The 25,946-nt window shown below is 41.4% G+C and overlaps 1 protein-coding gene across 1 annotated transcript in view; it reads left to right on the top strand.

Annotated features, from left to right (window-relative positions):
• TMEM164 (transmembrane protein 164) overlaps window positions 1-24,118 on the top strand; it is a 35,955-nt gene extending 11,837 nt beyond the window's left edge. The window contains exons 2-6 of the mRNA XM_069867494.1: window positions 856-905; window positions 2,489-2,555; window positions 10,095-10,173; window positions 18,519-18,619; window positions 19,014-24,118. Coding sequence (XP_069723595.1) covers window positions 856-905; window positions 2,489-2,555; window positions 10,095-10,173; window positions 18,519-18,619; window positions 19,014-19,220 — 504 coding nt within the window. The 3' untranslated portion in view covers window positions 19,221-24,118. The remainder of the gene's footprint in view (window positions 1-855; window positions 906-2,488; window positions 2,556-10,094; window positions 10,174-18,518; window positions 18,620-19,013) is intronic.
• The last annotated feature ends 1,828 nt before the right edge of the window (window positions 24,119-25,946 follow it).

Below are 25,946 nucleotides of genomic sequence, written 5' to 3'. Positions count from 1 at the left end.
GTGTCTTGTAAAACATCCCTTTTAAGAAGTTGAGTCTTATTTATCACAGGAAGTATATACATGTTTAGAGAGTAAGTGCTTGATATTAAGCTGACAAAGCTGAAATATTTGAAGATTTCTTCATTATCCTAAAGTTTTAACATAAACACTCTAGTTATGATTTCTCTGCTGTTATAAAAAATGGAAGATAGGCTTATGTTCTACAAGATCCTTCATAACAGAGGGACTTGCATGCTTGAAATTATTAAATATTTACTTTTCCCCTCATCAGTTCCCGAGACTGCTACTTGCAGTTGAATTGATGTTAAAATAAGCAGCTCTGAATCATGTTTTCTTCTTTGCCTGTCTCCATGGAAGTGAAGTTATCTAGATTAGTGCATCCATCTCAGCCTTTGGAACAATGCCATCTTCTTTTAATACTAGCTAGATTTGGGGAGTATTAAGAGGCCGTCTTCTCGAGCTGGTCCTACACTCAGTGCTTGGTCTTGAGCACAGCAAGGACCTGACCATGACTGAGAGCTAAGGGAGTCACTGTAGTAAAATGATTGGTAATACAATAATGTGTTCTGTGGGAGACCTTTTATAACGACAGTACAAGATGGACTAGAATTTGACTTATTTCTCAGGTGTTGGCAGAAGCCAAAACCTAGACGCTGCTCGTATTGCTTAAATCCTTTCATATGTAAGTAATGTGAGAATTTAATTTGTTCAAGCTTTTTAGTCTTTTCTAGCTGTGTGCTGTAAACTGTTCTTCTGGTTAGAAATTATTTGAGATGTGCAGAACTACATAGAGCTGTAGAAAATGGAGTCTAAAAGAGATCATATCATTAATTTAAATTTGTTTTAACATTTCAGATTTTTCTTCTTGCCTGTCCTCCATGTCGAACTGCAATGATTCTCTTCAGGTAACGCCTCTTCCTTACTATTACTTATTTCTGTCTGCCTGCATAATATATTCTAGAAGTTAATCACAGCTTAAGAAATGAAAAGTTAAGATATATATCCAGTTGGAAAGGCATACTGGTTGGATTGAAAAATGACACCTTGAAAAAGGGTCAGGGCTTAAATCATGGGTGTTGAGCCGTGTGCCCTTGGTTCTTTTGTACTGGTGGGTTTGGCCTTGCTTAGCAGCATGAATTAGAACAGTAACAGATGAGAACGCAGGCATCTTCCTATAGATTAATGTACGGGCTTGTGTAATGTACGCCATCTGCCTTGTACCTTATCATCCTCACTAAAAATCAGTAATTGTGTGTCACATACAGTGCCTGGTCTAGTTTTAAACTTGTGTGGGTAAGTTAAATATTGAAAGCGAATTCTTTGGCAACCACGAGTTTCTAGTGTTGGTTAGAACTTCCTGGGGGAGTGCAGTGGAGTCCAGTGAGCAGCCGAGGGGTCTAATAGTGACGGTGTGGAGAGGGATGCAGGACTTCCCTGGTGGAATGACCATCAGGAGTGGCTGTGGTTGCCACTGTGGGAGTTAACGCAGCTCTTTCTTGTCTTAGTCCAGGCAGTGACTGGAAAAACGATGCCAGGGCGTGCCTCATAACTGCTGCTGCAAGTCTTTCCTGCAGTTCCTCAGTTGGGCAGGGAGTGGGCTGAGTCAGGGATACCATGTTAAAATCTGCATCTCAGAGTGTGAAAAGTTCACCTGGTGTCCAGGAAATCCGGGGTTTGATATATGAAAGACAGGTTGCAGGGTGGAGGCCGCAATATTTATTGTTTTTCAGAATGAGTCTGTTTCCTTACTCCCTGACAGCGTAGAAATTGTGTTTGAAAAGCTGTTTTGAAATTATAATACCTTTTCTCCTCTCAAATTACTTTTAAATTCCTAAGAGTTTATGACAGGCATTGTCTGTTGACAGTTTGTTCTTTACTTTGTGTCTTATGTAAAGTAGACTGAAACAGTACTGATGCTATTTTCATGTTCCTGTGATGCAACAGTGGTTCAGAAAGAGATGTCTGAAAGCTTACAAAATACAGTATTATAATACTACTTTCCTGCCTTATTCTTTGCTCAGGACTTGTTGTTCCATTTTGACAAATGTAATTCTTCTTTTATTTAAGGGACTACTAAATTCCTGAAGCTTTACTTTGAAGTTCTGTGTTTATATGGAGTTATAAAGGAGTAAAAATGTTTATCAAATACGCTATTTTAAGCTCTGAAAAACAAATTAACAACAAAATTCCAACTATTTAGCAGCTTGCATCATGAACAGGATTGACACAAATGGGCAGTCCAGGCTTTCTAGGAATCCAAAGCTCGTTATAGAAAGCAGTCCTGCATTAGGAAATTATTTAAGTGTATGTTTAAAGATGGGGTTTTTATCCTGTTTATTGCATTTAACAGTGGCTTTATTCAAGTTCAAGCCAAAAGAATGTTTTAAAATCCTTTAATACCTTTTACTGAAGAGATACTACATAAAATGTGTGAAAAAGTTGCTTTTTTATTTCCATCTGTGAAAATAACTCCACTTTTCTTTCAAAGGTTGCAGATGCATATGCTGAATGGGGCCCTTCTGGCATTGCTGTTTCCTGTAGTTAATACACGCCTGGTGAGTGTACTGTACTCTTCCTCCTCCTTCTTTGTTTATTCCTAAAAGATTTTCTTTGGAAAGGTGTTAGACCTTACTTTGTTTGACCTTTTAAAGTTCATTTTACCAGGCTGTAGATTTCTTGGTACAGGTCACTACAATGAAATCAAAATAACCAGTCTTGAGTTTTGTTCATGTTGATAAACCTACGTGGAAAGCTAACACTGCTGTGTTCCAATTGTAGAAAAAAATACTTTATGTATTCCATCTTAGCCTTTAAATGAAGGGAAAACTTAATGTCTTTGAAAGACGCTCACATAGGTGAGCGTTGTGGCCTTGTGGTCGCGACTCAGTATCAGGCTTTTCAGACTACACGTAAACGTAAGATTGTTCAGGCATGGAAAATGCTAGATGTGGAACCCTGTCCCTCCCAAGATTAGACAGCAGGTTTCTTTTTCCATCAGTTTTTCAAATCTGCCATAAAAGTCCTGGACAAAAAAATTAGCATGTTGGTGTCCCTAGTGAGATTCTTAAACCTATTTAGACTTAATGACAAGAAAAGTTATCCTGATTCTGAGCCATATGAAGTAGTCTAAGAATAATTTTTAAGAGCTATTATACATGCACCTGTAGAGTGTGTGTATGTACATGTGCAGCTGTGCCTACGTGCTTGTTCATTTCTTGTCATTTGACTTATTTGCAAAAATCTGTTGTTGGAGTTATTTAAATGTCTGTTAGGATAGAATTCACTTAAATGTATATGCTTACGTGATTATAATGTTTGAGTAAAGTAGTTGTACCTATATCCATACAGCAGGTAAATTACTACCAAAATTGTTGAGGATTTTTGTTTCCATTACAGATCTTGTTAGCGGCTGTCTGTTTGCAATCCTTTATTGTCTTAAAAAAATGAGGTATGAAAATATGCATCTTCATGGATGAAGTGCAACGTGGATTGGCCGCACTCGTAGCTAGGAGACCTGAAAACTGACAATTCCTTTTTCTCCTTAAGACTATAAAATTTTGCACTGAGACAGAGTTTAGTTACTGGAGAGAGGATAATACATCTGTAGGCATTTACACATTAAAAATAATCTTCCATAAAGCATGACACATAAAAACACAGGAGGCTGGATCATGTGTTTCTCAGATTTCAGTAGCTTTAGTACTATAATAACCCCAGAGTTCTTTCAAGGTTTACATTTCCCTTCCTAATCTGGTAACTACAGATATTCTTTTCTATAGTGTAACAACTCATGTGCAGTTTGCAATTATGTTTTAATAGAACTTGATATTGCTAAAGGGGCATTAAATGAATAAAACAAGTGTTTTTCTCATGATAAGGAGATCTCCATGCATTTTGTATTTCAAACTATCTAGTTTGTAAGTAAATATAAACTTCAGCATAACAAAATGATTTTTCTGGGTAACCATTTAAGGATAAAATGAAATATTGAAATATTTAATAAATCATGAGCTTGATTTTTCTCTACCATTGTCATAGATCTCATTTATATTAGAGCAGTGGTAATTTAAACAGGAAAAATACAGACTACTTATATAAAATTCTCTCCCTAATTAGGGATAGAGGAGCCAAAGGATAATGTCCAAGAGCAAATATTTTTGGAATAAATACAGCTTAGGATATTTTTGGCCTAACAGCTGCTTGCTAGGCTGTTCTCTTTTCAATGTTTCTCCTGGCACAAGATAATGTGGGTGATGTTTTATAGCACTGCTACTTTGACCCAAATTCTCTTGTGGTAGACACACATTCTGCTCTGCAACTGTTATTGTAGTTGTTTGCACTGACGTTGTCCTGAAAGCAATAAATGTCTCTTTAAACATAGTAGGAAGTTAGAAAAATCACAATATTTTTTTTTTATGCTGTCTGCTCTGGTTTGTAGTATCTAAGTGAAAAATAGATCTGATTCAGTCAAGAATTGTTGTCTCAATGCCTCAACTTATTAATTTCAGTTTTATGCTATTTTAAGAGGCATATTTTAGTGTGTACATGTTTCATACAAGAATTTTGTATGCTTAGTTACGTCTGTAAACAGCTGTAATGTATAGTGTGGGGCACAAAGAGCAGGAAAAACTGGGAACCTAACACGACTGTTACTGTAGAAGTGAGGAGGGAGATGATGTCTGGGGCAGAGTTCTGAGATTAGTGGGAACTGGAAAGCAGGAGACTATTGGCTCCCATCACTTCGAGAGATTGTACCACAATGATGTATTGTCGTAAGCACTGAAATGCCTTGCTGTTACCTTTCATAGCGTAAAATACGAGTTATTTTTTTATTCTGTATTTATATTACATGGAATACAGTGTAGTTCCTGATAACCTAGCTAGGGAAATTAGTTGAACTGCCACAAAGATTCCAAGTATTTGGAGAATAAATGGTTTTGTTTGAACCTTCATATTGCATTAATCAAATTTTAAAGGAAACTCTTTCCACTGGATTAAAACTGTTTTTTTTTTTGCAAGCTGGTGTCCTGAAAATGTTGATTTAGATAAAGTAAAAACCAGGACATGTCCCAGAGGTGTTGGACTCGCTGTCTCTGCTCACACAGCTGAGATGGTGCAGTTTTAATGTTTCCAGAAGCTGCTCTATTCTATTATTAGAACTATTTGGCTTGAAAGGTACGCATTCTAAATATGTTTTAGGAACAGAATCCTACTCTGGGCAGTACTTACAGTGCACTCTGTATAGGCCCTCCGATTGTTGCCTGCTAGGTTTCTGTTGGCTGTTAAGGTAATAATTCACTGCCCTGAATAGTTTGCCTGAAATGCCTGTTGCTACACAGCAAAATGAAATAGGTTATGGCAGCACATTGTGTCATATCTAAGTTGGCTTAATCTAACTGGCACAAGGAGAAATGATGGAACCATTCTGCATTGGGGCTGTTGAGAGGTTGTGCTTTGGTTGCTGGTAGGTGCTAAAGCCAAGGCTTCTCCATCTTTCATTTTCATGCACGTAGCATTGATATGAGTGTATGTGGGGTCTAAAATCACACTGTTCTTTGCTAACGTGAATCCTTCTGTGGGTGGTGATAAGGAGTGCTCATATTATCCCTGAGGGAACTGGACAAATATTATGTCTGAAATTGGTATTATTTACCTCATGCAATTCTTGTTTTTAGACTTGACTCCACAAATGCATTGCATCATTGCATCATTAACGTGAGCTGGTTTGCATAAACAAGTTGAGTGACCAGAAGACAGTGGTGCCTTTTCATAAGACGCAATAAACATCAAATTTAATGCTGTTCAAATACTCAAAACACTGATAAAAGTCAAAACAAATGCGTTCAGTTGAGATCAGCAGTGCACCAAACAATGCCTTTTCCTGATATTCTCAGTGAGCATCATCCTCTGTAGGGACAGGCCAAATGCTGTGGCTCAATCCCAGTCAGCAGCTGGGCATCACCCAGGCTCTCGCTCTCTGCCCCACAGTGGGATGGGGGAGAGAATCGGAAGGTTAGAAGTGAGAGAACTCGTGGAATGAGATAAAGACAGTTGAATAGGTAAAGCAAACACTGTGCATGCAAGCAAAGCCAAACAAGGCATTCCATCATCACTTCCTATCTGCTGGCAAGTGTTCAGCCATCTCCAGAGAATCATAGAATAACCAGGTTGGAAGAGACCCACCAGATCATCCAGTCCAACCATTCTTATCAAACACTAAACCATGCCCCTTAGCACCTCATTCACCCGTGCCTTAAACACCTCCAGGGAAGGTGACTCAACCCCCTCCCTGGGCAGCCTCTACCAGTGCCTAATGACCCTTTCTGTGAAAAATTTTTTCCTAATGTCCAGCCTAAACCTCCCCTGGTGGAGCTTGAGGCCATTCCCTCTTGTCACTTGGGAGAAGAGCCCAGCTCCCTTCTCTCCACAACCTCCTTTCAGGTAGTTGTAGAGAACAATGAGGTCTCCCCTCAGCCTCCTCTTCTCCAGGCTAAACACCCCCAGCTCTCTCAGCCGTTCCTCATAAGGCCTGTTCTCCAGCCCCCTCACCAGCTTTGTTGCTCTTCTCTGGACTCGCTCCAGAGCCTCAACATCCTTCTTGTGGTGAGGGGCCCAGAACTGAACACAGGATTCGAGGAGCGGTCTCACCAGTGCTGAGTACAGAGGGAGAAGAACCTCCCTGGACCTGCTGGTCACGCCGTTTCTGACACAAGCCAAGATGGCCTTCTTGGCCACCTGGGCTACTGCTGGCTCATGTTCAGTTGCTGTCAACCAACACCCCCAGGTCCCTCTCCTCCAGGCAGCTTTCTAGACAGACTTCTAGTCTGTAGCACTGCATAGGGTTGTTGTGCCCCAGGTGCAGGACCCGGCACTTGGCCTTGTTAAACCTCATCCCGTTGGTCTCAGCCCAGCGGTCCAGCCTGTTCAGATCCCTTTGGAGCCTCCCTGCCCTCCAGCAGATCGACACTTCCACCCAGCTTAGTGTCGTCTGCAAACTTGCTAAGGGTGCAGGGCTCCGTCACTTGTAACGGTGATTTGGGAAGACGAATGCCATCGCTCTGAACAGTCTCCTTTCCTCCTCCTTCCTCTACTTTATATATAAGAACGGCACCATACGGTGTGTGATACCCCTCAGGTCAGTTGGTGTTGGCTGTCCTGGCTTTGTCTCCTGCCACCTCCTTGTGCGCACCCAGCCTCCTCGCTGGCGGGGTGGGGTGAGGAACAGAACGGCCTTGGCTCTGTGTCAGTGAGCCTCTGATAACAACAGCCCTGTGCTATCAGCAGTGTTTCCAGCACAAATCCAAAACACAGCCCCGTACCACCTACCAGCACACGAAGAAAAATAATTCTCTTAAAACTTGTCAGAATTGGGGTATATTGTGAGTTGGAATCCTGGGCTGAATTCCCTGGAATTCACATACTAATGAAAAGACAGTCTTATCTTGGTAACAAATATACTGTGATTCTGAATCTCTCTGTGGCTGAAGAAACATACCATGAACATCATCAGTTTGTGAGTAGGGAAGCAAAGTACTGCTCTTCAGAGTGGCTACTAGGTTTCCACAGTGGCATCTGCCAGGAGAGAAGTCTCTCAGGGCCTATGTGGAGGGTCTGCTTTGGAGACTGTTGGAATCTGGGTTTAAATGCATGTGGCTTTCAGAGGTGCCTGTGGCCAAATATTATTAGAAGGGACCAACTCAAAATATTGTCTTTCTTTGTGCTGTGAGTAAGCATGGTTTTGATGATTTTTTTTCTTTAATTTCTCAACTTTTACCACTTGCTGAAGTGCTTACTTGTTTTCAGAAAGAGGTTCTTCAAATTCTGGATTGATGGATGATCCCTTCTACCTTGTCTGCACTTGCAGCTTCTCTCTGCAGTACCTATCTGCTATCTATGAGCAAGTGTTTTATTGATAAAACAATTTAGAGGCAAGACCTTTAGAGCTAGGTGAGTCAGTTGCTCAACAAAACTTTATAGTTCATCTTTCATGTTTGTTCTTTTTCTGTTTGTTGTAGCCTGGCTGTACAACTTGAGTGCTTGGTTGTGCAGGAATTCTGCTTTTGCAGCTCTATACCAGGAAACGCACTTGCATGATTTGCCAGGCTTCAGAACAAGTAATCTTTCATAGTGGAAAAAGATGTTTTGTTTTACACACAAAAAAATATTGTCAATGCTATTGCAGCAGAACAACTGTTAGTCTGTTTTCAGAAGTACCCCGAGCGTTGTGTTTTTGTAGCTGACCCTCACAGCTCGGTGAGTGTAGGAGCCCTTATGAAAGCTCAGATACTAAATAGAGAATGCTCCTTGGCCGGAGTGAGTGCCTCACGTTGTCTTGTTTCTATCGGGAGCCTTTGTGCCTGTTCCAGCTGGGAGAGGTACAGTGTTTTTCTCTAGTTAGAAAAACTGCTTTAGCCTCTTTGCAAATAATTTGGGTTCCCTCAAGTTGCCCTCTGTGTCTTTCAACAAGGGACAGCAGAAAGGTTCAGGAAACCTCAAATCTTCTGTGAAGTTCTTGCTTTTGCATACTATCTTGCTTGGGTTTATGTTTTGATAAAGAATACTTGGAATAAAATAACCCAGCAGATTGTAGGGAAGGGTTTTTTTAGCCTAGTCTCTCAAGATTTGGCTGAACATCTTGGAGACTGCAGTCAGGACACTGATGGTGTTTAGCTGGGGATGCCAGGGCTAGCAGAGCCCAGCTGTTGGGTTTAATGTCTTTTGCGTTCAAAACAGGAGATAAGAATTGTTGCTGAATTTAAAAGATCACCATATTCATTAGTAGCTGTTTATTGACTACTGTTTGGGAAGAAAACCAAACTGTGTTCCAGCCTCTCTTTACTTCTGTTGATGTAGAAATTTTTGTACTGTTTCTATTTCAGAGCTAGGACTTCAGTTTCTCAGAACAATAACAGAAAAGGAAGGCTCTTCTTCTTTTTTCTTTTAACAGACAAGCCTTGATGGTAGGACTTGTCCCTGGCTTCAGTTTAGTCTGTAGAATTAATTTGTTTTGAACCAAACCTGATGGCTTTGTGTTATTGCTGTGAGATTTTGTACTTGTGTGGTGGTATTGTCTAGTTTTCACTTCTGAAAAACAGTGGAAAAGTATGTCTTTTCAGATTTGCAAGTGAGCTGCCGCAAGAACTTGAATTCTGAATTTTGAATTTGAATCTTTCTTACTCCTGTTCGGCTTTAAATATGTTGCTTTAGTTTAACTAATAGATGCAGGCCAAGGCATTTACAGGTGGGAATAACTTTCAAATACAGTGCATCACCTTTTCTGACTGATAAAGAGATAAAATTAGTTGGGTCTGGATTAAGGGGCTCAAATTAAACTCAGAGTTGTGGTTCAAATTATTTTGAGCACAATATTATTTTAGTACAGTCTGTCTGACCTCTCCTCTAAGAAGTAATATGACTTCAACTAAACACACAAATTACTAATTTACAGTTTCCCAAAATTGTCAGCAAGTGAGAAACACCTGATTTACTACTAGCTGGTAGCTTGTTTACATGCGTTCCTTTAAAACCAATAAAATATTGGTTAATTTATATTTTACTTTATATTTGGTGAAGCTTAGCAGTTTCACATGTGCATATAGTTTGGTATAAATCAAATCTTTTGCTTCTTGCACATGCCTCCTCAGTAATTACCTTTATATATTTATTTATGTATATAATTTTATATATAAAAGATCTCATTTTTAGATTTCTACCACTAACGGCATAGCAGTTTTCTTTCTAAATAGTCTACTGTCACATGGGGTGTGTATAGTTTCTGGTTTGATTACTTTAGGGTTTTGCATTGTTATGGGTAATTCATGCTAACTAAGAAAGGGAAAAGAGCAATCTTGCGTTATTCCTTCTTTGTTGTGCTTCTGGCTAATTTTGACAATTTGTCTGCTTGAAGTGCTGCATTGCATTTGTAACAAGGGGAATGGAATGGATACTTTTGGCTGCACTGACCATTAATGTCATCTCTTTAACATGTAATGTATAGGTGGTAAAATAACTGGACTGAAGGGGTTGTCATGGTTCCTTGTAACTCGGTTGTTAGTGAAGAAAAAACATTTACAAGTATTTTTCTTATTCCACAGCTTCCATTTGAAATGGAAATATATTACATCCAGCATGTGATGCTTTATGTCGTGCCCATCTATCTGCTGCGGAAAGGAGGTAGGTTGGAAATTTACTCTGTCTGTATTGAATTGATCCAGTGCAGTGAAAAAGCTGTGCTTGGTGGTTGTCCCAGGTTTTACTCTTGTTCTTTTTTACGAGTTTTCTCTGTGTTGTTACTTGGGTTACACTGGAGTTGTAACCAAAGTAAGGAACACTAGCATTAGGCCCTGAAATGGGAATTGAGGAATGGTCTTTTGCCCAAAGGGATATCAGGAATGCATTGGCATAGTGTGCACTGTCTTATTCAGTACTATCTCTGCCATCTTGCAATGTTCTAAGTTGTTGTTGGGATGTATTTTCAAGGCTTTTGCCTTCTTGAATATCTCTTGAGAAGTACTGCAACTTAAAATGAGCTGGCAAAAAAATTATTATTTAGATCCTCGCCTAAATATTAGTCAGCTAGTTAGATAAATCCTGAAGCTCCCATGAAATGTAGTGACTCATATTACAGGAATAAAGTCACTCACTTGTTTCCTCTTCTAACAAGGCTGCTATCTTGCAGTCACCTTTACCATAATAGTTCAGTGAGGGTGGGGATCCTGAACTGCTTTGCTGGCCAGTGACTTTTGTGATTGTTGCTGCTGGGAAGGAGTGCAGCCTGTGCTCCTCTGGTGCGATGCTCTGCTCCCCTCTAGTGTTGATGTGCCTCCACTTGCATGCTCCAGTAGAGCTGCCTTGTGCCATCCAGGAAATAAAAGGTCATAGTGTATGGGCCAGATGTTCAGTAGCCTTTAGGGAAGACCTTGGGGACTGGCAGGCTGAGAGAGTTGGGGTTGTTCAGCTTGGAGAAGAGAAAGCTCCGAGGAGACCTTATAGTGACCTTCCAGTACCTGAAGAGGCTACAAGAAAGCTGGGGAGAGACTGTTCATAAAGGCTTGTAGTGATAGGATGAGGGGAAATGGGTATAAACTGGAGAGGGGCAATGTTAGACTAGACATAAGGAGGAATTTATTCACCATGAGGGTGGGGAGGCCCTGGCTCAGGTTGCCCAGGTTAGCTGTGGCTGCCCCATCCCTGGAGGTGTTCAAGGCCAGGTTGGATGGGGCTTGGAGCCCCTGATCCAGTGGGAGGTGTCCCTGCCCATGGCAGGGGTGGAACTGGATGGGCTTTAAGGTCCCTTCCAACGCAAACTATTCTGTGATGTGCTGTCAAGCAATGGGGTGTACACTTTAGCACGTGCTCAGAACAAGCATAGCGAGCCTCGCCAATTCTAGTGGATCTTCTGTGGCTTATACCAGCAATCACTTAAATCCTTTACGCTTCACTGTAGGTTTGTAACCTTTTTGTTTTTCACTGCTGTGTGAAAATATGTAAAAATGATCCAAAGTGAAGTATCATACTTCAGAAAATCATTCTGTTTCATTCTCTTGCCTGAGAAATATGCCACTCACATTTAATTTTAATCCATCTCTGACATCTTAAAATTCTGTCAAATAATTCTAAGTGCAGTGTATTTATATAAGTTGCACAAACTCATTGCAGAAGAGGGTGTGAAGACAGGGGGGAGAAGGTGTAAACAACCATGTAGTAGCTGGCGGCAGTGACAAACCAAGCTCTTCTGATGTCATTAAATCACTACTTTTGGTCGTCTTAGGTCTTAAAATGATGTTATATGAGAACTTATTTCTTTTGCTTTAAAGTTTAGCCTTGGATGACACTTGATGTGTTCCTTGGTTGGTTGGGTTGCAGTTTAATTTGTTTTGAAGGAAAGGTGCTCTGGGTTCTTCAGCACCTGTGTTCTGGGTTGGGTGGAACTGTATCTGCAGTTTGAAGGGCTCTGTGTTGTGCAGTTGTCACGCTGGCAGTCTGCTAATTGCCTTTATTAGTTTACATGTATTTGCTGCCATCTAATGTTGACATGATAGCAGTGAAATTTCTGGAAGAATGTAATTGCTAAATGTATCTATTGGCATTGCCCTAGGCTGTGTAACTAAGAACTGCTCAGTTCCTTGTCCACTTGGCTACTGATCACCTGATGGGCCATAATACCTCATTAGCAAAAACCCCATGGACTTCTGTAGTGGTTATGGCTAATGCCACAGGAGATTTCATGGATGGGTTTTGATGGAAAAATTACTTGGCCTAAAAGCTTGGGTTAATATTTTGTTATTTCACTAGCACCTTTGTTCAAAGTCCTTTCTAAGTGGATCACACCCTTTATCCTAACTATATCTTATGAAAATTGCTTTTTCATCACTGAAGTTGATCAGCACACAGTTTTATTTCTGTATTTTAAATAGAAATTTCCATCAGTGAATCTAGATTATGGTTGGGAGAAGTGATTGAAGGGCAGTAAAATTGGAAAAAAATGAGAAGGAACGTATTGCATATGGAAAAATATACTACTTCAGTGTTACTGGGAGTCTGACAATATTTCTGATGTTGTGTTTGAGTTCCTACTAACATTTCTCAAAGGAGGGCTGAGCAGAGCTCCTTTGAGGCTCTTTCTATATAGATCTGCATGTCCAGGTTTGTTTACATGCTAATCAAGTTTCATGCCAGTCATGCATATACATTTAATTACCTGTTAAAGTTAATTATCTGGGTGGCAGTAAGCAAGGCTGTAATCATTTATCTCCTTTCTCTCCCGGCTGTTCATTAGTGGTGCAGACAGGTCGTGTTGCACTGGCAGCATCACCTTCACGTCCCCTGCTGTGTAAGTGTGGGGGCTTTACCTTGCTTAGGATCAAGTTGCTGAGAGAGATCTTCAGAACTCTGGATTCAGCGTTGCACAGCGAAGCTCAGGGATGTTCCCACTTGAGGATTGAGACCTCTTCCTTTTCATTCGCCTTCTTCTCTGTACTGAGTGAATATAAACTTTGGTGCTTCCCTTGCTAATGTATTTTCTTTCCAAATGCACATACACCTGTATATGTGCACATGCATGCCAGGCTAGGCAGAATGAATGCTTATGCACTATTGCTCAAGTCTTTCTTGGCTGCAGTACGAGGCACTCATGCAAAGTAGATGTAGTGCAGATATAGCAGGCCAGCGTAGAAAATTCCTAACTCAAGGCAGTTCTTACATGAAGTATATCTGCAGCTGGCAACTTTCTTCCTGAATTAATCTCACCTTGTATCACCTGCAAACCCTGCGTCTGGGTAGGACACAGCATTCCTGAAAGAGCTGGATAGGCTGAGCCAGAGCTGTAGGTCACTGTTGTCTCTTATCTTTAAGACATGAGGCCCATGCTTCCCTCTCAAAAAAATACACATGCTTCTGTAGCTTCTTATGTTACTGTTTCATCAGATGAGTGCTAAAATTGGGCAAAGGGAGGTGCAATGAATAAATGCTTAAGGTGGAAGGAAGAAGACAGGAACCACAGCAGCGCAGATCTAGAAACCCCTCTAACAGCTTTGACCTGCAACTAAGCTGGTCGTGTGAAGCACAGGAGTATGTTGAGAAAAGTGTATAGATTGCTGGTAGAAGGCTTATGGAGATGATGACTGAGGAATTGTAACATCTCAAACCGCAACAGTGCGTTAACCTGAGCTTCAAAGATCAAGGTGTTAGAGACCTTCAGTGGTGTTCAGGACAGCTCAGGTTTTCTAACTGTATATTGTTAACATAATGGGAAGAAAAAAAAAATCCAATTTGCACTGCATCAGCTTAGAGACTCACAAGTCTCGACTGTCTTGGTTCGTAAGCTAGTTTGGTCGGATTTTTGGATGGGTTTGACAAGATTAGATGCACATCTTATTTCAGAGCTTCAAATCATATTGAAATTTAATCCAAGTGCAATTGTTATTTCACGAGTCCTGTAAGGAAATGATAACGTACCACAAGAGTTTGAAATAAGGGGGCAGATGGTCTCCAGCAGCCATTCTGCCAAAATGCCTCTACAGAGTCTCTAAAGTCACTCTTCAAACGCAGGCTCCCCAGACTGTGGAGATCGTGATTTGATTTGGTTGTATTTTTGAGGAGGCGAGGGGCCAGGGAGAGTCTTTTGGAGCCCAAACTGATAGTAATGGCCTTGCAAATTCCAGACAGGCCTGTGGTCTGGCCCCAGGTAGTTTAAGAGCTGATTCACTGCTGTACAGCTCTGCACAACTGAACAGGCATACATATCCTCAACAGTGAAGTGGGTGAGTTATTTGCTGGGAGTAAAGTCAGAATTTTCAGCTTATTAAGCAAGTGATCTAACTCAAGTCATAAAGCCCTTTTTTTGATCTAAGCGTCTTCCAAAGTGGCATCAGAGGAGATGTTCTGTGGTATTGTCAGTCAGTAGAAGCTGATGGTGTTTTTTTCTCTTTTCCCCTCTCGCGGAGCCTGTCTGTCACGCTTCAGAAGATGGGCAGAAGCAGCTCTGCACAACCAGCTTTCTTAAGGGCAGTGCTGGATTTCTTACCTAATGAGAGATGTAGAACACAGATACCAAGTACAGACGGAAGGATCATTTCTCCTGTGTCTATAAACTAGAAAAGTGCAATTAAAGCAATTGGGGATCTTAACTTGTGCTTTCCATTGGCTGTTAGTACTTGCTGGTAAGAGTGAGGGATTGCCATATTTCAGGACATTTCTCACTGTTGTACCCTTTCTCAGCCACTTACCTGTAGCAGTATCTTTCCTTAGCTTTTAAATGGCATTGTAAAGCAGCCTTTATTAATATACCTTAGCAATGATCAAGGAAAAATAGTCACTATATAGTTGAATATACTTAGGTAGTCCTAAATCTAGTTTATCTTCATCCTTATTGAAATACTTGATAAAGTGCAGTACAGCTCTTTCACTGAAGCTCTTAATTACTTGGAGACCTATTAGCTCTCCTCCTCCTCTCCATGACAGAATCAACCACTTGGTGTGTTCAAGGTCAACAAATTCCTGTTGCAGAAGTAGATGATGAACCCCCGACTCTTCAATATATATGAAATCAATCCTATCCATGCTAACAAAATAAAGAAGTTTAAATTAAACTGAAATACCCACTGCCATGCTATTTCAGCACAAGAGCAAATATGCAGCCTATTTGGATGACCCTGATTTGGAACAGCCTCAGCTGTCTGGGGCATGAGCATTTTTGAAAATGAGATTAGTGCAAGACTGGCAGTTGGATTAAGTTTCTAAAAGTGCATAACATGAGAATTGTCTGTGATCCTTAGTGAATGGAGAGTAGAACTCACTGCTACCCATTGAAATTGGTTTCCTGTGTAAGCAGCAAGCAGCTTTGGCTGAAGCCGACACGGACCATTCAAGCAGCCACTCAGCTGGGTCTCAGCTTTCCTGTTTGTGTGTTTCTGTTAACAGACTGTGCTCTACACAAAACAGGGCGTACCGCTCCATTCAGTAGTCATCTGCTGGATAGCAGAACCGTAGAGAAATAGCATCTATAGTGGTTATTCATCTAATGAGAAATGTACAGAAAATATCCCAGGTATGAATTGAAAATTACTTTCCCAAAGCACAGGTGGGAATACAGAGCACTCTGAAATGTTTTCATGGGGAGATCATAGTTTCCTTTTTGTCCCTTGATGTCAAAATAACGATACTGCTAAAAATCATACTGTTTTTCAGGATTCCCAAGTCTAGCAAGGAGGGATTATTCTATTACATAGTGAGATCAAAAATCTGCGGGTTGCTAATGTATTTTTTTAAGTTTAGACACAGAGAGGATGTAGCAGTGTGAAATTCTCTGCTGGAGCAACCTGAAGAGCTCTCCTAAGTGACTCCTGGAACGTGATTCCCTGACTAGACTGGAAGCTAGGCATGAGCTTAAAATGGATTCAGAGCCAAATTATGCCACTAATCTGTTTTGTCATCTCGTGCAATTTCCTTAGTCTTTTAATGACTGCTTTCTCCCTCCAGTCTTGTTTCATGGCTGGTCTGCTGGTCTATTTTAGTATTTATATACTACCTGCACTGTAAGTCCCCAGGTATCAAAGTCTCTGGATTCTGGCTCTGCTGAGCGTTTCCCTTGTTTGACTACTCCCATCTGTCCTCCAGCTTTGTCAAATGTTTTTGAAATGACTTAGGGAACTGTCAGCTGGGTGAGCTCAGGTGAACCCACATTTGGTATAGCGCTACTCGGCTTGTTCCTGGGAGCTGTGTCAGGTACCGTATTTAATTATTTGGTGTTTTGCATCTTGGTTAAACATGCACCTAAACCTGCAAAGAGAGTACAAAAAAACTTTGCAAGTCAAACGATGTTTTCTTTGCTCTGGAGCTGAGGAGGGAGCACAAAGAGTTTCTGCACAGCTTAACCAGGTCACTTAAAGTTGGTGCAACCAAAAATAGAGCCATGGTCTCCTCAGCTCTGACTCCAAGGCTAGCTGCTTGTCTTGCTCTTTCATGAAAATCCACATTCAAGGTGGTGCTGTATGTCGGATGTTTTCAGGCAGTGGAGTTGAATCAGTACATCGCTATTTCAGTAAAGTCTCTTGTGTTGTTTTCTAAAGGTCCAGCCTTGGATCACGCTTGCCAAGTATGTTTGAAGAGTTGTACTGTTGTGCATTTTTTCCCTTTACCCGTAGAACGGTCCACTTAAAGGTAGTTCTGGAGAGCTCGCTTTTACCTCTGAGTTTTGCTTCTCATTCAGACACTTCTGACCTTCACCTACCTACTGGATAAGAAATCTTACGCTTCTTTGTTCATATTTATCATGGTTGCACCAAGTCACAGCTTGCTTACTAAAACATGGTGTGCAGTTGTATCTCGGGTAATTACATGAATATTGCTGCTTGTTAAAGTCATAGTGAGTGATAGATGGGGTGCGTATGTGCTGATGTCATTCAAGCATTCAGCCAACTCCTTACTGTCTGTTGACTAGCAGAAGAGGAGCTGTGTTATTTTGAGTGGACAATGAATAGATGTGCAATTTTGAGCCTAAAGTATACGTAATTTTGAATTTGTAATACTCACAAAATGATATTTAAATTAGGTTATTTCAGGTAGCTACTGCAAAGTCAGTGTGAACTGGCATGATGGCTACTAACTATGGAAGAAAACTATGCAGAAAAGAATTGTTAAAAGGCAACAGGGATTGAGAAAGCAGCCCTTGAGGGATTTTAAACTTGAGACAGGATGTACCGTTATGTGGTGGCGTAGTAAAGCAAGTAACAGAAGTAATTCACGTTTATCTGTGTATGGGGCATGCTCATACAGCTTTAGTCTGGGGAGATCTGTCAAGGTGAGCTACGCATGTGTGAGTTCCCAGTAACCTATCTGCTGAAGTCTATTGAATCTTCCTGGCAATTACTGTGTATGCTGGCTAGCAAAGGCTGATATGAATATTGCACTCTGCTATTTTCTCAGTATTGGATGCATATTCCAACGTTTAATAATATCTAATGCATCAGAGAGCAGACAAAGGCAGATAAAAAATGCCGGTGTATTTTTGTAATCATCTCAAGCTCTGCAGCTGAGCAGCACAACATTGTATGTCTTTCTTTTGTGTCCCTAGGTTAAATTATTAAAGTTGTAAGGAGAATAATATTCTTCCCTACATCTTACACTGAAATTTTTGTCTGCTAGTAAGAAGCTTGAGAAATTTTTAAACTACTTTTGTCCTCCTCATAAGATGTTTGAGTTTTTAATTCCAAAAATATAAGGGAGTTTCTGTTGGATCCGATTTCATCAGTACATTCTAGATCACGTGCTCTTGTGTTTTGTCAGCAATTGACAAAACCTAGTTTCTGGAGGAGAGAGAAAGGTGAAGCCAGGAATAACGTGTTATCTGCTACGTCATTTGAAGAGAAAAAAATGTACAGTATCTGTGATATCTACTGATAATAATTTTTTGGTAGTGTCTATCTGAAAATATCTTCACAGCTGTTTTCATTTATTAAAAGCACGATCTCTCATTAATGGATTGACAGCTTTTGCAGTAGCTCCATTCTTGAGCATTATTGGTGCAAGTTAAATTTTATTAGTTGTTAGACAGCCATAAAATTAGGATGTGGCAATGAGGCGATGCTTTAATACATGCTGTGCAGGAGCTGCCACTACCTAGGGTAGCTCGGTGCTTGCTGAAGTCACAGCCTCCGTAAGAAGCAAGTATAAATAACCTGATTTTTGAAGATTCATTATATGCCATTACTGTATTTTAAAATAATTTAGTTGTTCTGTGTTAGAAGGAAGATAGAGGTAAAAAACACCGGTGATGTTGAAAAATGGGCAAGCTTGATGAGGTAACATATTGTACATTTATTTAACTGCCGGAGCAGAAGGAGGACGCTCCAGGTAAGAAATAAGGCTCTTGAATATTAATTACTGTGATGGTATTGAGGAGGTTATCAGCTAAAGCCAGATGCCCTAATATCCACCAAGGAGAAGAGAGAAGATTATTCATGAGTGTTTGATGGACACAGCAATTCAGCCGAATACTAATGTATTCCTTTCTTTTCAAGGTATCTACACTCCAGAACCACTCTGCAATTTCTGGTGGGCTCTTTTATCCACGGGGTTTATGTTTGTATATCATTTTAGCATCTTGCAGATTCTGGGATTGGTAAGTAAATGCAGGTTAATAAATGGATAGCTTGCAAGTACATTCAGAGTGAAGACACTGGCTAGTTTTTCAGTGTCCGGATATATATGGATAAGACTATTTGCATGCAAACTTTTTAATTGCACGTTTTAATGGGCATTTGTATCTTATATCTCACAAGTATTGGTAAAATATTTCACAAATCGGTTATGTACCTGCCTAAATCCATCTATTAAGTATACAACTGAATTTGGATTTGCTTTCCTACTAAAAGCTGCCCTGCTTGTGTTGAACAAAGGATTTCCATCTTAACATTTTTGATTATTATGGTAATTCCAGAATTACCATTTTTGGTGTCTGAATGAGTGCAACACAAAAATATTGTTAATTTATGTATTTGTTGTCACTTTCTCAGGTTACAGAAGTGAACTTGAACAACATGTTGTGCCCAGCCGTCTCAGATCCTTTTTATGGGCCCTGGTATCGAATCTGGGCATCCGGACATCAGACTGTCATGACCATGACTCATGGGAAGCTTGTAATCCTCCTGTTTTACAGTGCTGTCCCCTTCTATAAATGTAGCATGGACTTGTTTAGACTCCCGGCTAAGAAAATAGACTGAAATTTCTCCCCACGGAGTAGCGCCTACAGGTAGCAGAGACACTTATATACTGGAAAACAAAGAGGAGGGATGAGAGGACAATGCATTTATACTTCTCCCCACAGTTTATTGCCTCAAAAACACCTCTATAATCAAGTGAGGGTTTTTTTTTTTTTTAAACTGCTGTTTCTCACTGCCTATTGCCAATGGCAAAATTAGTGGCCTTATTCTGGAAAAGGTTTTATACGTTTTGTCTAGATTACAGTAGGAACTTGCTAAGCCACCGTTTAAAATGAGGCCAGGATCTATCCACATTCCAGCAAAGAGTGGCAGTGCTACCTCGTTTTGACTTGTATTCCATTAAATATAGGTACACTTATATCACAGGATATGAAATAGAGCTGAATTGGACCACTGCACTGATGTGAACAGGACACATCTTTGAATTGCATCGTCCTGGCTTAACTCTTGGCACTTGAATGTTGCAAAATGGTCACAGTGAAGCGATGTACCCGTAATCTCCCAGTCCTATGCGCAAAACAGTGAGGTTCTACTGTATTTTCTTTGAGCTGGTTGAAAATGTTGGGGAACAATAACTCACTCAAAAATATGTGGGTTTTTTTTAATTGACTACTTAGTTTGTAAGCTGCTGTGGATGAATATACATCTGGCTAAGTCCCACCAGGTCTTGATGCTTTGGAGATGCAGGTATATAATACAGGTATAAAAAGGAACATCAAATCTCTTCTGAAAAGAAAGCATTCCTGTTTACTAGTATGACTAACTCTTCCTGTCAACACGTCTTTTGGAGAACAGGATGTAGAGAAGTGGAATGATAAATAGTAAACTGTGAATACCTGTCCAAATTTTTCAGGGCTGGAGGAGAAACTGTTGGGGGCAGAAAGATGGGGAGTCTTGAGCATGTTCCTCCAGGCAGTCAGCTCTGCGTCTGTTGTGCAGAGCGCTTATTTCAGGGCTGCAGGAATTTTGTCATACAAATGTTTGTTGCAATTTATACATTCATTGTGTTGTCAAAGCTGTGACTTGTAAGATAAAAGAAAACCATCGTACCTCCTCCCGGTGGATCCCCTGAAGATACAGTCTGAAGTTAAGTTACAGTCATTTATACCTCAAGAAGGAAAAGTTAACGATGAGAAGTGGTTGACTTTTACTTTTTTATAAAGACAACTTTCACTGGAGAGGGAACAAATGGCTACTTCAAATATTTTCACTCTAATTTTAAAAAAAAAAAGTACATCTCAATCAGAAATATATTGTCCCACATCCTAATTTACAAACTGGTTTCTGGCTTTCTTCCACACCTTGGTGTGTGTGGTATATATACACATAATAAACATACTGTACTCTCACAACTTGACAACACCTCACATAACCTAAACTATCCATATAACTTGTCTTAGTTATACAGACTGGCCCTTCCAACCCAAACTGTTCTATAATTCTATGATTCTGTCTAAGCTCATAGTGAATTTCACTTCTGCCGCAGCCAAGCTGGGCATACGTTGCTGCTTGAAGAATGAAAGCCTTGGGACTGAAGGCCTGAATCCGTTTGTGGAAACCCACTTAATGAGTTGCTAAGCGGCAGAATTTCCTGCTAGTGATTTCAGCAGTTCCAGTATTTCCAGTGATGAAATCCAGGATGTTGTTAGGAGGTGCCAAGGTGCTGGCTGCTAAAGTGTAGCCCCTCTCAGTGTACTTCGTCTCCTGTGAACAGCTGAATGAAGTACGCAATGAGTCTTCCCTCCCCAGAGTTCCTGCCAAATGTGTCATGCTTTATTTATTTATGCAAGAATTTGGCAAAAATGCCTTATGTTTGATTCAGGCTTGTTTAGAAGGAATATTTGGTATTACGAAAGAATTATTTCAGCCAAATTTTGCAAATGTTATTTAGCATTGTAATTATTTTCTTAATGTTACTTTTTTTGAAGAAGAAAAATCTTTCCTATATCATTATCTTATTGTTCAGAATATTGTAGCTACTGGAAAAATGACTTGAGTTATATGAAATTATGAGTTGATTTTTTTTTTTAATTACAGCATTTCCTATCTATAGTTACATACTTCAGGGCATTCAAACCAAGTATGAAAGAGATGCGCTTTGCTACCATTGCCTGCATGGGTCAACTAAGACCGCAGGAGCAGGCTGTTTGCTTAGAGTGCAAAATTTATAAGCCCTTCTGACTGACTTCTGATAGGAACTTTTCATAATACCCAGCCTAAACCTTCCCTGGTGCAACTTGAGGTCATTTCTTCTTGTCCTATTGCTTGTTACTTGGGAGAAGAGCCTAGCACCCACCTTGCTACAACCTCCTTTCCAGGAGCTGCAGAGAAGCGATGAAGTCTCCCCTCAGCCTCCTCTTCCCCAGGCTAAACAACCCCCATCCCTCAGCCTCTCCCATAGCCCCTGTGCTCCAGCTCCATCACCATCTCTGGACGTGCTCCAGCCCCTTGATGTCTGTCTTGTCACGAGGGGCCCAGAAGTTAAACTATTGCCTCCCTCCCTTCATGGAGGCTTTTGAAAGTTAGTGTTTCCTTTTGGTTCATGATCTGGTGCCACGAGCAGCTGTGCTGGCACAGCTGAGACACGAGCTTCACAGAAGGTGCAGAACAGGTCAGAACTGGAGCACAAAGGGAAGGAACTTATGAAGCTACTATCGTGGAACTTCACATCCTCTGCCATCTGTTTGGAATGTGCATCCGGTAGAGCTTGTTCGATGTGCAGGATATTTGTTGGAATGGGAAACCAGAATACTTTATCTCCATAGAGGTTATTCTCTTCTGGGGCAGAGGCTGATTTTCTTTCTTTTCCCTGAACGGTTTAGTTTATAGGCAGTTATGCTTTATAGATGATTTCTTTGGTTGCTTTTTAAGCTTGCTTATGCTGGGAACTACAGAGCAAAACTGTACGGCTGTTCTTGAAAGCGAACTGGCTCTCTCTCCTGTGAATATTATGCACACAATCTGTGTCACGGTAACTTGAAGGTGTTGGCCAGTACCTGGGGATGAGATTTTTCCGTCACTGCAGCGCAGTGTGCGCCCGAGAGGTCAGTCCTGGCCCTGCCTGGGTGCGGGGGCCTGAGCCTTTTTGTCACAGTAGTAACAGGAAAACATTGGCAGTAGCTGTGGGGCAGAGCAGGAGGTGGAACCATGCAGCCAGCCAGACTGTTCCTTTCAGCAGGACCTTAAGCCGACTGTAAAATCTCACCCTGACATGGACAGATTTGCTGTTTTCTGTTGATACCAGGAAAAAATCCTCGTGGAGCGCAGATACTGGGGCGGCAGAGCAGTTGGTGTGTAGCAGGGTGTCTGAAGAGAACCCTCTGCTCTCCTAATTTCCAGTACCATAGGCACTTCAACAGAAACAAGGAGCGATGAAATTGCTCACTCTTGATGCCAGTGAATGACTTTAAATTTGCCTCCACCTGTACACAAAAATGAAGCATTGTGAACTTCCGTGAACTTGTTTACTGATCTGTGTGTTTATGCAGCTAAGGCAGAAAAGTGAACTAGCAAAATTTCTGCCCCCACCGTAACGCCTGGCGATTCAGCCTGGGAGTAGCGAGATGGTTGTGCCAAGGCTTCAGCTGCCCAGGGACTCGGACGCTCTGTGCAGTGTTTGAGCTCCATCCTTTTGCTTAACTTCCTCCTATTTAAGCACCAAAGAAGAATTTGAGTCTTACTTCTTTTGGAGGGTGAAAATGAAGGGCTCTTGGCCACGCTTGTAGGAATCGATGGGAAGTCTATGAACACTCCCCTGTACTTTGTTCCGGTGCAGCAGCTTCGGACCCAACAAACGCTGCTGCTAAGCAAAGCCGCCTCCTGCTTAGGCAGCCGCTGCCTTCCTGGAGGCGCGAGACAGGAAAAGTCATTGTGTACCTTCAGATTATAGAGTACCTCATTGTTGATTTATCCCTCTGTTTCTGAACACGATCAGGGTTTTGATATTTCTGTATATTTGATATGGTTTTGTAAAGCCCAATTGTGTCTTTCTTCCAGCGATGGCTGTTTGCACCTGTTACATTCCTGTTCTGCACTTTCAAGTCCTAAGTCTTGCAGCTAAACCGCAGGCGTTTGTTTTCTCTGCTTCTGTAGGTAATGGAAAGGTAGATGTGCTATTTTTCTCACCATTGCAATTGTTTCGCTAGGGGTTGGATTCTTGGGAATTTTGTTAGTCCTAACAGTTTACAAAGCTCAGAAAAGGCCAAAAGCCAGGAAGAGGGCACACGTCAGCCCTGTTAGAGGGCCAGAGGTTTCTACGGGCAGGCAGGTCAGCTTCGATGTTTTTGTTTTTACAGTGACAAGACTCATAACAAATCTGTTGATTTTTGTGATCTCGTACTCAGTGATCTTGCCGTAACTCTGTCTTGCAGCTTTTAGTGTAACTTAGTCAAAGCCAAGCTGTTTTCAAAATGGGTTTTATTTTTCTTCAGGGTAAATTTTCTACTTTTTTAATATTATTTCTGCATTTACGGAGTCCGTCTCTTGATGCTGCAGAGGATGCAGCAGGCAGAACAGCGAGCGTGGCCTCACCACTCCCACGGCCAGAGCTGGAAGGCCTCCCAGGTTCCAGCTACCCAACCCTCTAGCTGCAGCCTCGTGTTATCCAGGCACGGAACGGTAGGCAGGGGCAAGGATGGCTGGGGAGAGGCTCAGCTGCCACAGATGCTGTTCGTTCTGAATGATTTGTATGAGTGTTATAAATTTTGTAAACTTTTTAACGTGCTAAGACTTGGTTATAAGGTAAATTTACAAGCAAGGGGTAATTTGTGTACTTGTTTTTGTATTTTGGTCTCATGGGTTTTTTTGGCTGTTGTGCCCTAAGTCCAGCTCACTGGGCAAATAGTTGTTAAACCTTTGGATTAAAACAAATAAATAAATGCATTTTAATGGATACTCTACAGTTTTGTTATCATTGTAATCATGCCAGGCGCTGAGTCTGTTTTGCTTAAGAATTTTTAGCTAGATGGGAAAATCAAAATTGACTTTCCACTTTAATTTGTTAAATTAACAGCGTCACCAAGGGACTTCAATGGTAGACAGCTCATCCTCAATCTGAGTATGGATTCTCCGCTAAGCAGCCTGTGCTGTGAGACATCGTCGGCCGTACACATCGTGTTTTCTGTGAGAATGATTACCCGATTGAAGCATTTGAGTGTTCCCTGTGCCTGTTACCTGCTCCTCAACCCGAGCCAAGCCTGAGCTCACTGGCAGCCCTCGCTGCAGGACAGAAATCCTTTTATCACTGTTTAAATATTCCCCGTCTGTATCTTTCAGGTAGAGCTCAGCAAACTATTACAGTGTTCAGATGCTTTCTCTACTCTGTGCTTGCTGTAAGTTCAGCAGGGTCTTTTATTTTCTCTTCTGTGTCATTTTAGTAGAAGATGGCAGAACACGTGCAGCTATTTTCAGCTCAAACGTTGGTTCAGAAAACTACTGTAATTAAGGCACTCTGGCAATCTCACACTCTGCCTTCACGTAGGGTAGGAGATTGTCAGAGTAGTTTAAATGCACTTCAGAAATGTTTCTGCCTGTAATTAAAACCACCTTTACAGAGACGGCCGTGATGGTGCGAGCCAGTACAGCTCAGCCAAGCAGGTATTTCATGGGGTAGGGTTCCTGGCTCAAGAAGGCAGGGGATATGGCCACTTGAATTCTTACAAAGACGTTTTAAGTTTTCCCGCAGCTGGGGAACAGAACCCATTCCCCACCCTAGGTTTTGTCAAACAATATAAAAGTTGATTCATAGGCTTACGTAGAAATCTCCTATGAAGTGCTTTGTGGAAATCTGAGTGAACCATGTAAGCAGTTTCCTTTTTCAGGCACTGCTAATTATCCTCTGGATCTCCCTGTCTGTGTCAGCCAGCCTTTCAGTGTTTAATGCCAACATATATGTAAGAATAAGCAAGTTTCCACCTTGGAAGCATCACTACGACTGCATCGCTGGCTGAAGCAGCAAGAGGGGGAAGCTTTGGGTAGTAAGATTTTTAGGTTTTTTTTTCAATCTTCTATCTCAAGGCTTCAAAGCAAGCGGAGACACAGCTGCACCAGCCTTCACCATGTAAAGGTAACATGGATTTTATTGGTTTGCTTTGGAAGACTTTGCCTCTACAGCCAGGAGATCTATCAACACCGACCTAGTCAAAGGCAAACAAAACCTCTTCTAAAATCAGATCTGAATTGCAGGGAGATTTAGGAAATTTCTTGCTTTGTCTTGGGAACTATCCTGCAGCGGATAACTCATTCTGGGTAGGAAACATCTCTCAGTGCACTAAGAACTGGGCTCGGGGAACAGAGTTTTCCAAGCCAGTTGCACCTGTCTTGGGCACTTTGTTGTGCTGTCAGCTGGACTGTGGCTTTGCTGCTTCACAGGAGCCTGCTCCTTCCCTTCTCAGCAGAAACATCTCCCTGGGTCGGCATGGGGGGTTGCCAAGGCTTCCTGCCCCATGACCAGCTCCCCAGAGCCGGAGCTCCGACAGGGCAGCTGAAGGCGTTTGTGAAGTCAAGGCTCTGCTGCGTACGAAGGGCCCCACGGTGGAGACTGAAAGCCCTGGGGGAAGGGGAGAAGGGTTCTATCCTGCCTCTCCGTACTTTGCAGGAACACCGAGAGCCAGAGCAAACTCTACGCTGTGATTCTTCCATATAATTCAGTCAACATGAGATTATACACAAGCTGGGTAGGACACGCAAGAGAAAGAAACCCCTTGTAGCAAAGCAAGCCTAAAGCTG

Source organism: Phaenicophaeus curvirostris, chromosome 13, assembly GCF_032191515.1.
Source record: "Phaenicophaeus curvirostris isolate KB17595 chromosome 13, BPBGC_Pcur_1.0, whole genome shotgun sequence".
NCBI classification, from domain to species: domain Eukaryota; kingdom Metazoa; phylum Chordata; class Aves; order Cuculiformes; family Cuculidae; genus Phaenicophaeus; species Phaenicophaeus curvirostris.
This window is presented reverse-complemented; position numbering and strand designations above follow the sequence as displayed.